Source organism: Haliotis cracherodii, unplaced genomic scaffold, assembly GCF_022045235.1.
Source record: "Haliotis cracherodii isolate W230 unplaced genomic scaffold, xgHalCrac1.p SCAF_4, whole genome shotgun sequence".
NCBI classification, from domain to species: Eukaryota; Metazoa; Mollusca; class Gastropoda; order Lepetellida; family Haliotidae; genus Haliotis; species Haliotis cracherodii.
The window spans coordinates 64,536,795-64,552,947 of NW_027266297.1; the positions used below are offsets into that span (position 1 = coordinate 64,536,795).

General features: G+C 39.4%; 1 protein-coding gene across 1 annotated transcript in view; it reads right to left on the reverse strand.

Moving 5' to 3' along the window:
• Positions 1-203: 203 nt before the first annotated feature.
• LOC139478209 (zinc finger protein GLIS3-like) overlaps positions 204-16,153 on the reverse strand; it is a 90,611-nt gene continuing 74,661 nt past the window's right edge. The window contains exons 6-10 of the mRNA XM_071260588.1: positions 10,312-10,471; positions 6,549-6,681; positions 4,535-4,692; positions 3,641-3,832; positions 204-2,972 (exon numbers count right to left, since the gene is read on the reverse strand). Coding sequence (XP_071116689.1) covers positions 2,821-2,972; positions 3,641-3,832; positions 4,535-4,692; positions 6,549-6,681; positions 10,312-10,471 — 795 coding nt within the window. The 3' untranslated portion in view covers positions 204-2,820. The remainder of the gene's footprint in view (positions 2,973-3,640; positions 3,833-4,534; positions 4,693-6,548; positions 6,682-10,311; positions 10,472-16,153) is intronic.

A 16,153-nucleotide genomic window follows, 5' to 3' on the forward strand; every position in this document is an offset into this window, starting at 1 on the left:
ATGTTAAAGTGTAATGTTAAGGAGTGATGTTCAACTTTCATCCCACGACATTTTTCTGGTCTATAAACTGAAGGCAGAAAACCTGGCTCTGATACGGCAGGATGTGGGAGGATGTCCTGATTGTGTTGGGACACTGAACACCCTGTAGACGAACAATGCCGAAGAGTAGGAGACTACACTGCCTTTTCGATTACACAACATCTTCCAATGTAGGTTTGATAATGAAGAGAAACAGCTCGAGTTTAAGAACTTGGTTGCTCGACTTCTATGTGGTTTGTGTGAAGCAAACAAGTTTACTCAAATTTCGTGATGAGTTAAATTTGGCTGTTTGAAAGATGATTAAATTCAAAAGTTAACACCATTTAACAGATTAAAATGTCAACAAGCTTAGAAAAACATAATTCTGCGTAGGTGACTTGGACATAATAATATCCAGTCTTTGAAAGTTCAGCAATGAGTGTATCTCCCGCCATGTGTCTATCAACCTTTTCGCAGTGGTGTCACACAGAGAATGACAGAAGTTAAATCTTGACAAAACTAGTTATATTTACTTGGTACAAGCTAACCTTCTCTTGCACTATCACATCTCGACCAACAAAGAATTTTCTAGATTGTCTCAAACATGGCAGTCATCCATATATCTAGAACAAATCCTCACTCATACTTCCCAAGCAACGTTTAGAACCAACATCTCTCCACTAATACTTCCCTAGCAACATGTTAACAGTTTGGACCAACATCTGACAACTATTTTCTCCCTAGCAACATGTTAACAGTTTGGACCAACATTTGACAACTATTTTCTCCCTAGCAACATGTTAACAGTTTGGACAAACATCTGACAACTATTTTCTCCCTAGCAACATGTTAACAGTTTGGACCAACATCTGACAACTATTTTCTCCCTAGCAACATGTTAACAGTTTGGACCAACATCTGACAACTATTTTCTCCCAAGCAACATGTTAACAGTTTGGACCAACATCATCAACTACTTTCTCCCTAGCAACATGTTAACAGTTTGGACCAACATCATCAACTACTTTCTCCCTAGCAACATGTTAACAGTTTGGACCAACATCTGACAACTATTTTCTCCCTAGCAACATGTTAACAGTTTGGACCAACATCTGACAACTATTTTCTCCCTAGCAACGTGTTAACAGTTTGGACCAACATCATCAACTACTTTCTCCCTAGCAACATGTTAACAGTTTGGACCAACATCTGACAACTATTTTCTCCCTAGCAACATGTTAACAGTTTGGACCAACATCTGACAACTATTTTCTCCCTAGCAACGTGTTAACAGTTTGGACCAACATCATCAACTATTTTCTCCCTAGCAACGTGTTAACAGTTTGGACCAACATCATCAACTACTTTCTCCCTAGCAACATGTTAACAGTTTGGACCAACATCTGACAACTATTTTCTCCCTAGCAACATGTTAACAGTTTGGACCAACATCATCAACTATTTTCTCCCTAGCAGCATGTTAACAGTTGGTACAACTTCTCTGTACACCAAGTCGCCTAATCCCTCATTAATACTATATCCATTACCACTAGTAACAAATAGGATATTTGTTTATGAAACAGGTGAAGATATTTCACAGTTATGTTGAAAGACAAAGTACATGTGATTAAAACAGGGACGGAAAAACTTCTTCTGACTTGCAAACGAAGCAGTTAAAGCATCTAGAAGACATATATACCTCCTCAGAGATCAACAGGATGATATGAAGATGCAGCCATGAGACTAGCTGTCATTTGATGAAACCTGAAACCTTTGGAAAACATGTAAACATATCTAAAAGTGACAATATGTATTTCAAACGTGGACGGCTCTGGACGGAGATCCTACAGTCATAACTGACATTGATTAGAAATAACCAATGTTCATCTGCATAAGGCTTCAAGAATAACACAAACTTTACACTGCGTGTAACAAAGACATGAAACAAGAACTCAAGACTGAAACCTGAATTATTACCACTATCTCCTAACTGATACATAGTATATATGCAAGATTGTAAGATACAGGGTAAGAGAGATGAGAAGTTATTGACCATCCTCCAGCCTCTACAAGAATGGGGTGGAGATAGCAAGGTGATGTGATCACCTGGCTACTAAGTCCTGACCAGGTCAAATATAGCAAGTGGTAAGAATATAGCATCACAGTCTCACTTTGATTCTTACCAGATAATTCCAATTTTGGCCTCATTTTCAGCAAGGGAAACACCTGATGACTTCTGCACAGGGCAGTTGCCCTTTCGGCATGATAATGTTGATAATAAGTGATACAGCATTTCACAACACAAGGAATATACACATATATACAATACAAGCTGGGCACTATATTCCCAGCAACAAATGATAAAAAACAGGATGCCATAAAGCAGAATGTCCACAAACTACGCTGCCATCTTGGGACTTCATTAAAATGGACGGTTACGTTCTGTCACTGAATATCACAATTCTGTAGTGTTCGTTTTCTAAATGCTGACAGACATATTCCCAGCTTGGTATGAAGCGCTGTAGTCACGACACCTGAGTGCGTAGTACCATGTTTATCTGATGTGTAAAAAATGTCCGTTTGATGTGTAATTACGGTACCCTTCTCCCGTAGAAACAGCATCCTCTTGACGTGTACAAACATCAGGCGTGTAAAACCAGAACAAGTATTACCATAAGTATGATAATACGTCCCTGCCAATCAATCCAGTACGAAAAAAGATTGTCCAAGCTTGTCACATGCCAACCAATGGTGGAGCAGGTAATGAGGCCGTGTGTCGTCATGGTGACAGGATGGAGGAGGCTAGGTGGAACCATCAGCTGCGTATACTGCGGAGAGTCGACTGTTGCAGCGGTCCACGGCCGACAGCTGCAGGAACTGTTGCATATTGGCCTCCTCCGGCCCAGCCATGCTGAACTGTTCAAATCCGGTTGGCATCTGTTGGTCACCATATCCTGTCACACAAGACGAAACATCTCAACACATGACCTGGCAACGTTGAATACAGAACAAATATTACATAAAGAGGATATAATACACAATTAGTGCATGACCATAGACATTTCAGAAACCACTCTACCCAAAGACTTAATACATTATTAGTACTGGTACTAAGATGGCTTTGTGAAGGAGAGCCCAGATTTTCAGCATAATGTTATAATGTACATTGAACAATACATGGATCTGCACTCTATCACTACTTCAGACCATCAAGAAAGTGTCTACAATCATCCAAATCTCTATACATCAGTGGACACCAGACACATTGCAACCATGTGAGAAGTCATCCCTGGACAAGGTTAACTGACGTTACCACACAGCAAGAGGAGATTGAAAAGAGACATTTTTTTAACCAAAGGCTATCACTTCTAAAAGCACTTCTCACAAGAGCATCCAGACACAGGGAACTGACAACAAAACTCATCCAAGGAAGAGAATTTATGGATGTCAATTTCTTTATTATAAGGAACACAATGTTTCGGAGTATATTCTCCTTCACCTGATGGAGGAGTAAGTATAAACTCCAAAACATTGTGTTCCTCATAATAAAGAAGTTGACATCCATAAATTCTCTTCCTTATATATATATTTTCTAAATGCCTTTCAAAGATTTAAAACTCACCCTGTTGGCTGACAAATGCCTTCTGCATGTCCACAGGCATGTTGGCAAACTGCTCCTCGGTGAAGTTCTGGAAGGACACACGCTGTGACTGCATGGCTCCCATGCGGCAGCTGTTGATGTTGGTGAAGGCGTTGGCGCCGGCGAACGGCAACCGCTGAGTGTACTGAGGGTACCCGCTCTGGTTGGGCATGTCTGCAAACAAAAAAAGGTACCACTATATATATACACAGGAACAGCATTTGTGTTGAATCTATTTGCTAAACATTAAGCCTATTCTGACATTCCTGAATAGTTGCTGCAAATCTTCTATTCCCACCAGTATTTGTCTTTTAAACAAGCCATGTGAACATCTAAAGTATTAGTTTCTTAAAATCATGTTTCTATTAAATCAGGCCATTATTTTAAGAAGTCATAAAGTTTCCTCAGCAACATGTCTTTCAATCTTCTATTGGTTTATTGTCTTTAGTTTTAACCTTTAATCTAGTGTTTGTGTGTGTGTGTGTGTGCGTGTGTGTCTCCTGTGTGTGTGTCTTCTGTGTGTGTGTGTGTGTGTCTTCTGTGTGTGTGTGTGTGTGTGTGTGTGTGTGTGTGTGTGTGTGTGTGTCTGTCTCTTCTGTGTGTGTGTGTGTGTGTGTGTGTGTGTGTGTGTGTGTGTGTGTGTCTCCTCTGTGTGTGTATGTGTGTGTGTGTGTCTCCTCTGTGTGTGTGTGTGTCTCCTCTGTGTGTGTGTGTCTCCTCTGTGTGTGTATGTGTGTGTGTGTGTGTGTGGATCTCAGGTTGTATGTGTCAGCGTGGGGGTAGAAAACTAACCCTGCACTGGGGGTGGGGAGTGGGTGGTGGCAGGGGTGTATCTCTGGTAGTAGGTGTCAGCCTTCCTAGGGGTAGCAAACTTACCCTGCATGCTCCCGGATGGGGGGTAGCCCTGGTAGGATGTGGCAGGGTAGGGGTTGGGTTGCATATTGTTCAGCATGTTGGGGGCGTGTCGGCTGATGGGTGGGAGTGGCCGGGGACTCAGCATGCCCTGGGAGGGGCCGGGAGAGTAGCCACCCATGCTGAAATGATACACATGAGATAATTAGATAAAAAACACACTATAATCAGTACATTGACAAACTGTTTACGGGTACATCCATGTGCAACAGCGCAACAAAGTCATGACATACCACCGTATTTGACTCTAGAAAAGCCACATTTTGAGGACCAGAAAAACAGATTCTGTAGAAAGGAACTGGCCTATGTGAAGGTAACATGGATCCGGGTAGTCATGTGGGTACCAGGATCCTACTCCATACCCACCCGACCTGAGTACCTGGGTTACCCATCCCAGCCCTACGGACATAACATTTTGATACAGACTTCTAGGGTCAAGTGGCTTGAATATGAGACTGGCTTATCTATGGTCATATACGGTATGTATCTTAATATTTGATACATATGATACACTTTGCGATACAAATAGATACATGTAAGTATCTATTAAATCATATTGAAATATGTCCCTGTCTGGACAGGCAAACCAGTGACTGACAGCATGAGCAACGATCCACGCTCTTAAGGTGCAATACCATACTATCAGCCAGGTCACATATTGTGACCACACATTCGTTTTTTAGTTGACCCTCACATCAATCAAGGGGTGCTGTTGAACTATTCTGACCCAGAATTGTTAAGGGGCTCAATACACAAATACAAAACTTCCTGTATCATTAATCTATCTCACGATGTACGGGTGCACATCATAACAAAACAAACAACAATTAGCTACTCATGAAATCTTATGTAAAAGCATTCTTTAGGGCACTAAAAATTGTCAGTGCTCCCGATTATTCAAGCAAATTCTGCATAGAAACCCAAGGCCATAATAACTATTTCTACTTCAAAGTCGGAGTGATAACATTTTTTTATCTTTGTACCCAGGGCGGACATGTTGGCCAACACACACGACGTGCTCATCCTGGATCCATGTTCCCTTAGGGATCTGGCTATTTCAGACCAGTCTATCTCTAACAGCTATTTCTGTCTCAAAGTAGGGGAGTAGGTCCTCTTTCTCCCCCTTGCTGACAGAGGGATGCACTTTCCCCTCACACCGGGAAGCTCCACCCACTCACCGGGGTCATGTCACACCGATGTGTCTCCACCAGACCTAAAACACCCATCTGTAATACCTGTCTGTAATACTACTTATAACGCCCACCTATAATACTACATGTACCACCTACTTGTAATACTACCTATAACACCCACCTATAATACTACCCATAACACCCACCTATAATACTACCTATAACACCCACCTATAATACCTGTCTGTAATACTACTTATAACACCCATCTATAATACATGTACCACCCACCTGTAATACTACCTATAACACCCACCTATAATACTACCTATAACACCCACCTATAATACTACCTATAACACCCACCTATAATACTACCTATAACACCCACCTATAATACTACATGTACCACCCACCTGTAATACTACCTATAACACCTACCTATAATACTACCTATAACACCTACCTATAATACTACCTATAACACCCATCTATAATACTACATGTACCACCCACCTGTAATACTACCTATAACACCTACCTATAATACTACCTATAACACCCACCTATAATACTACATGTACCACCCACCACCTATAACACCTACCTATAATACTACCTATAACACCCACCTATAATACTACATGTACCACCCACCTGTAATACTACCTATAACAATCACCATTAATCGAGATGTGATATGGAGCTATGTTTTCTGATTGGAGACTAGGGACGGTTGACTGATGTTATTTTGCACCACTGATGGAAGACAAAATAAAGTAGACAGGGCACTAGGTGATGAAAGCCCCTAAAGATAAGACGCTGAATATTTTGTCCGCCCTCACCTGTCCTCCTCATTGACCACGCTGAGAGTGCCGGTGTTCATGGGACTGCCTTGCATGCTGACGGGGGACTGGTGGCTGCTGACGCCCGTGGCAGTACCGCAGCGACTGGAATGTGTGCTGGAGAAGCTGATACCTGCAGAACAAAACACAGGTGTGTCACAACACTTCACAACACAGGTGTGTCACAACACTTCACAACACAGGTGTGTCACAACACTTCACACCACAGGTACATCAAAATACTGCACCAAACACGTGTTTCAGAATACTTCACAATGCTTCAAAACAGGTGTGTCAGAATACTTCAAAACACATGTATCTTAGAATACTTCACAATGCTTCAAAGCATAGGTGTGTATAAGTTTACTTCACAACACAGGTGTGTATAAGTATGCTTCACAACACATGTTTGTGAGGAAACAAATTAAATCATAGCCTAACACATTGTTAGAAATTAATTGTTATTTTCATTAGTCTGCAAAAAAGTTTTTTTTACAGAGTTGCCATCTGCCTAAAGGTAAAGTCAGGGTAAGTCAGTCACAAATTTGATTTTTTTACATGTACTTGGTGCATGTAGACATAAATATTTAATAAGGCTGCACTTTTTAAAAATAGGTTGCTCTGGTGCTTGTTTTATACAGCTAAATCAAGCCCTGTAACTGTGAACTCAGCAATTTTCAACATCATGCAACACTTATCATGTACCTTGTCTAAATTTCCTAACCCAAAATGAAATGATGCAGTGACCCTAAAATGGTCATGTTTTTGTTTGTTAGGTTGTTGTTTAACGCTGCACTCAATAATATTTCAGCCATATGACGGTGGTCTGTAAATAATCGAGTCTGGACCAGACAATCCAGTGATTGACATCATGAGCATCGATCCACGAAATTGGGATATGATGACATGCATCAACCAAGTCAGCGAGCCTGACCACCCGACCTGTTAGTCGCCTCTTACAACAAGCGTAGTCACCTTTTACGGCAAGCATTGGATACTGAAGACCTAATCTACCCCGGATCTTTACAGGTGAAAATAGTCATGTTTGACAGGGGGGCAAAAAAAGAATACTAAATAAATTGGAAGCAAAATTTACTTAGAGAAGAATCAGGATATTATGTTGTAATTAATGTAAAATAAAAGGCTGTCTAATGAATTATCCTCGAACCAGCTCTTACACAACTGTTAATTCACAACTTACAACATATTACGAGTTTGCATGAGTGGCCAATCATAATCACCTATTGTTATCCAACAAAGATGCTGATATAATACATCAGTGACATAATTCTCAGATACGAAACACCATACCCACTTAACTAAAGTATTTCACATATAGTCCTGTATAGATTCATATTTTATTTTATATTTTCATGTTTAATTAATATTCTTAACTTCAAAGCGATCAGAGGCCTCTGTTCTAGTCATTTGCTAAATGGTGTGGAAACTCTAGTTTTATCTGAAATGGGGTACTGATTGAAATGACACATTTATATATTCAGACCAGATATTCCGGAAGTTTAAAGCCTGGTTACTAGTGTTTTGTACCCTTTTGTATCATATGTATACGTATCATATCAGGAACAAAGTACCGGGATACCCATCGTATCGGAGATTGTTGTATCATTACATGAACTTACATCGCTATGTAATGTTAAGGCTTATCCATTTTGTGAGTCATTTCAATGGCAGTAATCTCAGTCAATTTTATTTAATGACTGCCTCACAACACTTGGACTCCTCGGATACAACTTAGAAATATCTTTTAATACTAACTGTCCAGAGGACAAGAGCAAAACCTATTTCACTTGTCCTCCATGTTGGTAGCTAGTACTCAGTACTGATTTGTAGTAAAATCACACCCTGAGAACTGGTTCAGAATTACAGCCCTGAAATAGCACTAGTGATTGAGGTCTACCATCACTGAATAATTAATAGTCCTCTGCACAATTTGGTGATTTCAGGCTAGCATGAATTTGGAAGGCTGCAGACAAAGTACAGAGTGACAATGAGTTGTGTGGCAGATAGCACTAAACCTGGCCATGTCAACTACACACCATAACAAGCTGAAATATTTCTGTTGAAGCAGAGCTAGGGTGCCATGATCAATCAAAGTTAGGGTCACACCTCATTCAAGGAACAATACACCCCAATCAAATAACTGCATTTGACATTCCATATTTTCTCGTCAATCAATATTCCAGTGATAAAATATTGCTTTTCAGCATGCTATTCTCACATCATAATTCTAAAAATATAATCATGTTTTCAAGTTATCAAAGGCTGACATGGGTATTATCTAAATCTCCAGCTTAGATGGTAGAAAAGTGAAGCGTCGTTACCTGTGAGAGATAAGAGAAAGTTTAACATATGACAGGTAGTTGTCTATTTGCCATATTACGTGACTGACAAATGGCATCGACCTTACACTGTGCATACAGCTTCGACTTGAGGTGGTGTTTAGCGGTCATTATGTACCTGTCTCTCCATTACCCTGACAATTGTTCTCATTGAGACCTGGGACACGGCTCTGACCAAATACAGGTATATCCTAGCTACGCTCAACTGTTGTTTGTACATTAGATTACAAGCTAGATGGGTTTTAGGGTGACTGACTTAACTAGCAAAGCTGGGTGTTTGAGTCAGCACTGGAAGATCTTCAGGTTGGAATGTTAGGAGGCCATCGTCATGTTTGTCATATATCACTGGCTGGTCATGTGATAAGAGGAAACAGGGACTTAATGAACTATATGCTGCTTAATTAATCCTAAAACAATCTACAACAGTTAGTCAATGGACAGAAAATAGCAAAGATGTCTGGTATTCACATGTTTTTTTCAAAAAACAGGTTTCTTGACAACATATTAACAATGTAACAACTTTTCTGAATTGTTATGGGGCACGGGTGGCCCAGTCGTCTAAGGCACCACGAGTTGCATCCCTTGGGCACGCCAGAAACCTATGATTATGGTTCAAATCCCGGTTTGCCCCGATTATGTTTCTAGGTTTGTCAGCACCAGACCTGTGCTCATGGGTTGATATTAACACTCAAGCCTTAAATGTGTGTAGTGATGGGTATTAGCCTGAATATGGTACTGCAATTCATTGCAATAATCAATCATGTATTGCAATATGTACCACAATATATTGAATGCCTTGTTTCATCTGTAAATTGTATGAACCTGAACAACAAAAAAAACCTGCATGTTTTCGACAACTTCATATTTTGTTGCTATGGTCACAAAGCATGCGTAATAGACACATCATATACAGGAAACTGTCACAAATAGTTTCACTGTTTTGACCATCCAGAAAAGTTGCTAATTACTTAATTTCCGTTTGAATTGACACTAGCGTAAAATGTCCCAAAGAGATGATATGCATGATTTTGAAAAGATGCAATATATCGTTATTTTCCAAATGTATTGTGGTACATATTCATTGGTATTTCATATCGTGGTATACCAGTAATATCGCACACCTCTAAATGTGTGTGATGCTACAGGCTGTCATCTGTTACATAATGGTAGATATAGACAATATACCCTGCTATTAACACTCAATTCCTTCTTTGTTACCCGTCAGGCATCTGTTTAACAGCTGACATCAGGACTTAGACAACTGACATGTAGTCCATGGAGTTGTGACTTTTTTTTTTGTTTGTCGGTTAATGCAACCCTCAACAATATTACAGCTATATGATGGCGGGACTCACTTGGGTACTTGTGGGCTGTGGGATTTCCTTGGGTAATGTGTTTCTTACTTGGGTACATGTCTGATGCGGTGCCTGGCATGGATGCGTGGGGGGAGCGTCCGAGCCCGCTGTCTGTGTGCTCCATGGGAGAACCCTCTGGTCGCAGTGGCTGGATGGAAAGGCAGTCATTGAGGAGGTCGGGTGGTGGCATCTCGGCCTCCTTCTTCAGCTGGGGAAGAACAGAAAAACACATGAGTGAGTGAGTGAGTGAGTGAGTGAGTGAGTGAGTGAGTGAGTGAGTGAGCAATCAGCAATTATCGTAGCAGTCTATGAATAATGCAGTTTGGACCAGGCAAACCCATGACTAAAATTATAAACAACAATCTAAGCCATTGAGTTTCAAGACACGCAAACAACCAAATCACAGAGACTGATCACCACATCTTTAGTCAGCTTCTACAACAAATATGAGGTACTGGGTACCTATTCTGACCTGGAGCCCCTTCAGGACCAAAGATATATCTAGTATACACACCAATGTATATATAGTATACACACCAATGTATATCTAGTATACACACCAATGTATATCTAGTTTACACACCAATGTATATGTAGTTTACACACCAATGTATATCTAGTATACACACCAATGTATATCTAGTATACACACCAATGTATATCTAGTATACACACATATGTATATCTAGTATACACACCAATGTATATCTAGTTTACACACCAATGTATATCTAGTTTACACACCAATGTATATCTAGTATACACACCAATGTATATCTAGTATACACACCAATGTATATCTAGTATACACACATATGTATATCTAGTATACACACCAATGTATATCTAGTTTACACACCAATGTATATCTAGTATACACACCAATGTATATCTAGTTTACACACCAATGTGTATCTAGTTTACACACCAATGTATATCTAGTATACACACCAATGTATATCAAGTATACACACCAATGTATATCTAGTTTACACACCAATGTATATCTAGTTTACACACCAATGTATATCAAGTATACACACCAATGTATATCTAGTATACACACACAAATGTATATCTAGTATACTCAATAATGTATACAAGCTCAAGACACAAGTATTCATAAAAACTCAACTCCACTCATTGATAAAAGTGGAAAAACGTCTCAGCAAGCCTGAGAGTTTTTCCATTTTTATCAACTCATGTTCACATATTTTATATTAAAAGACACTCGGTGAGATTCTCTATTTAGCTTACACCTGTGTGAGTGGGCCTCTGATTTTAGAAAATAAAAAATGGATGGTCTGTATCATAAATTGTACAAAGATTTTTCAATTATATAATTTGATAGGTTCACTGTAGGTCAGATAGTTGTCCAGCTGTTGTGGTTTAAGGTGCTGCCTGAATCATACCGTGTGTGTGTTCTCTTATACTTATATCATGGAATTATTATGGTTCTGTTCGGTTGAAAAAAACCTTCCAAATGGCGTGCTGGTTTTCTTGGGGGAATTAGTCAGCAAAGAGTCGGAGTAACAGGAGACTAATCACAATTTTATTTACAAGAACAATTAACAATTTACATTTTACAATATCTTAGAAAATAGCTGAGGGTGCCACAGAGAGTCGGTACAACCCTCTGGGCTGTGAGAGAGAGATCTGCTTGGTATGAGCGTCAAACCCCTTCTGCCTAACACTTTGCTTCAGTCTGTATTTAACAAAAATTGGAACAATAAAAAGGAATATGATTGGTTGATACACGATGGGTTGTGCCCTTTACTAAATGAAGAGGTGCTAGACAGAGGTGAATACTTAATCCTGTTGGCACTAATCTTGTTGACATATTTATTGGGTGCTTGGAAAGAGATTATGGTACATGTATCATTATAGACGAGCTTGTATGGGGGCTAATCCTTAATGAGTCTTAATTGAAGTAATTGCTGAATGTTATTCTAATATAGGTGATGACAGATTTACTTAAATAAAATAGTTCAAGGCAATCTATAAGACTATGTAGACATATCTTTTGTCTGGGAAATGGGATCTTGATACCTTAGGCTAGCATTTATCTAAAAGCTTCAAATCTATTTAACTATGTAGACACAACACTTGTCTTATTGAATAGTATGTCTAGGAGATGCGCTCCCATTACCTTAGGCTAGCATCTATCTAAAAAGCTATAACTGAAACTACTGATATTTTATATATGCATTTTACCTAACAATAAGTATTACTTGCTAAACTATAATAATATAAAATGATGTATAAATATTACACCATGATAACTCATAAAAGCACTTGATCTGGATCTAATTATTACAGGAAAACTTAGTATAAATGTTATATCATGATACTTATACAAAACTCTTCCTTTGTTGTTGACTTGCATAAACACCCAACTGGACATCAGCAAGGGCTATCTTGACAAATTGTCCAGCTGTGTACTTTACTGAAGGGTCGACAATTCTTCTAACACGGTCCATAGCATCAAACAATAGTAATTTGCAGTTAGTGGTACATTGATATATGAACAAGGACTTTTTCCACGAGTGTGTCTTACAGACATTGCCACAAAGAAGCTGTATATCTAAGGCAATAAAAAACAGACAAGTCTGACTTTGGTTTTAATGAATACTTATCATAAATCCCTCATTCGGCACTTTAGCACTTGTGTACAAGAAGGTAAGACCCCATTCTTTAATTGACCATCCATCAAGCAGGCAATCCTTGGGACAAACAGCAACCCCCAAGCCAGTGTCGAGAGCCATCGCCTACCATCTTGGCATTTGTCCAGCTGTAGTAATTCATAACTGTAGCAGGTACCCAGAGTTTGCGATCTCTCAGCTCCAGAGTGGCAACACGACCACAAATTAAGTAAAGTCACCAGTTCCTTAATAAATTTTGGAGCCATTATTATTTACTTTGCTTTTCATGAGGAGCATGAAGGCCGGGTGATTTATTTGGTTGGCCATTCTCTGCCTGGATGGAGCCTTGCCAAGTAAAACATGGTTAGAAAAAAAACAGAAATCAGAAAACACTGCTTAACGCTTCCACACAAACTGTGATATTTTAAAAGAGACACAGAAATTATCCTCATGGCATAAATATCAATCACCATTCCCAAAGTAAATTATTAGGCTTTCATTCATAACGATAAAAGTTGTCGGTTAAACCTTGAATATAAAATATTCTCAGACAACATTTACATTAGTTCACTACAGGTAAGAGAAATAACGACATATAATTTCTCAGTATTTTATGCCATTTTCCTCTAAAACAATCCAAGTGACAGTTTAACATATTAGAGTTGGCAAACCACAGCATCAACTAATTACCAGTGATTTCTGCTCTGGAAAGAACCCAAGGTAGCTTTACTTAGAAAAATCTAAAAATACACCTTCAGGTAAAAACTTCTCCACACCTTGTAATAAAAGGAAGGTTCCAGGAAGAGCATCAGGTTGGGTTACCTTCAACATGTATGTGACTTCAACCTGCTGACTTGTTAAGGAGGCCTTGTCAAGCACGAGAAATAAACGTCAGCGTTTCGGTTTGTACAAATAATTCCAGACAGTTGAAATGAGGAGATCTGCTCTGCCCGTTTCATTACAAACTAACTGCCTAATGGTATTTATTCCTTTCTAAAGACAGGATATTCCAAGTATTTGAATAAAACAGGGTGATGTTAATAACCAGTGATAGACTTGTTGAGCTTCAGTTACGCTGACAGTTTACTGTATCAGCATTAAGCTAATGAGTAGCAACAGTTGTAAGGAAGACACTATTGACATGTGTCTTCATGCTCATGGACATGCAAATACATTGGAGTCATTTATTTTATCTATGACAGCCAACAAACTATTTTTTTGCAGTAAAGACAAGATATTTTTCCGAATGACTTCTTTATTCTATTATCTATTGTGACGCAATATTTCAGTATAGATACTTCTACCATTGTAGGGCAAGAGAGAGTCTTTATTCTATTCTGATGCAATGTTTTGGTATAGATATGTTGCATCATCCAAAAGTAGCTCATCTTTGCTGTTACTAACTGGTGTGGGGATGATACAAGGATGCATCGGAGGATCGCAATATTCTACTTCCCAATACAAGTATCGACCACAGTTGCACACTAAGTATAAAATATTGATTCATACCTTAAATGTTTACTTTAATGCCTGATACACCAAACACTAATTAGTAGGGAAAATGTAAATGTTTTCATCCGCTGCACCATACTTGACACTGCCAACTGTAAACCGTCAGAGTGCCAGATATTTGACTATCCTGTCTATGAAAAAGATGGCTTACGAACCACAGATATGAGGACATACAAGCATCGTGATATGTATCGGATCGGGGTCGTGTGAAAACCCATCACACCAACGCTCTTGGTGATGTCATGAACAGTGAGACATAACTGCAGCCAAGAGGCAGCAACTTTCAGGTACCTCTTGTTCCATTCTACAGAGGTCAAGAGGCATGGGCAACTCAATGGTCTCGTGTCATACCAAGGAGCAGGATCTGCTGATTGTTGGTTATCATGAACCTTGGTATGTCTGCACCATACTCATGCAATGTGGTCGACAGCCTCCAAAACTAAACTTTGACATGACTTGCAATAACATAAGTCCTGTTCAGTCACTCGCTAAAAGTTTGCTAAAAGATAATTGTAAATTTAGGGTCCAGACTTTATTTTAGGGGTGGGTCAGTCAGAGGGAACGAGGGGAGGGTCACGAAAAAATATCACAGAGCCATAAAAAATAGGAGACATTTTTGGGGAGGATCTTGAAAAAAATGTACAAGGACATGGGGAGGGTCATCCAAAACTATGACGAGCATAAGGGGAGGGTCATTATCTGCACTACATTAGTGCAACACCCATCCACCCCTGTATTAAATGACTGGTCCCTCACCAAGAAAGCAGGGTTGGTGGGGCTTGACTTTTTAACCAAACTTATTAACCCCACTTTGGAACCTCAGGACGACATGATCACACTGAGACCAACTGCTGACCTCACTGGTTAGACATGGGTCCTTCATGTCAGACATTACACAATCCGGTGTTTACATTATTCACACATACTTACCATCCATAAACACATACCACCTCTTTAAGCCATCCTACCATATCGTGTTGCTGGCCTCTCCGGCGCAAATGCCTCATAAACATTTTTCAGTGTCTTGCTAATATGTCATCCATGGCTTGTCGTCATTTACAAACATACGAGGGTCACCATGCGGCCACTCCACAGTATTGTGTGAAAGAAGAATCAATTTAAACTGTATATTTGACTTGGAATCCTGGGCATGTCAAGAGACCACTAAATGCGTATTTAAATCTCTAATGGGAATTCTTTGCCATCTCATTGTGGTTACGATTCACAAGAATCATGGACAAGTCTCTTTCTCCAACAAGTTATAGGTATTTATAACATCTGTACACGGACATCTACGTGACTTTGATGGAGGTTATATATGTGTAACTGCCAATGTCCAATGACAGGCAGAAATTATGTTCTGTCATATGAGACACTGATCCCGAGATCAGTGATTGGAATTATGCTTTGTGTTAGTGACTTCTTACCTGTAGATCGGTGTTATCAACCTGTTTGTAATGCCAAAAGGGGAATAAAACCCAACTCACTCACTCACTCACCGCAAATGTGTCAGTTAGGACCTTGTCTCATGACCTGTTATTTTCTATTGTTTACATCAGCAATATTCATAAACACCATTTAATCCATAATATTTTTTAAGGAAACTGTAGAAAGTTTGGGATTGCCAATAAACTATAATACATGAGCTGTGAGTTCCTCTATTGTTGGACAAAAGTCACATGAAACCTTCAGTAATGTCAAACAAGGACAACATTTTCAATTTTCCACAATAATTT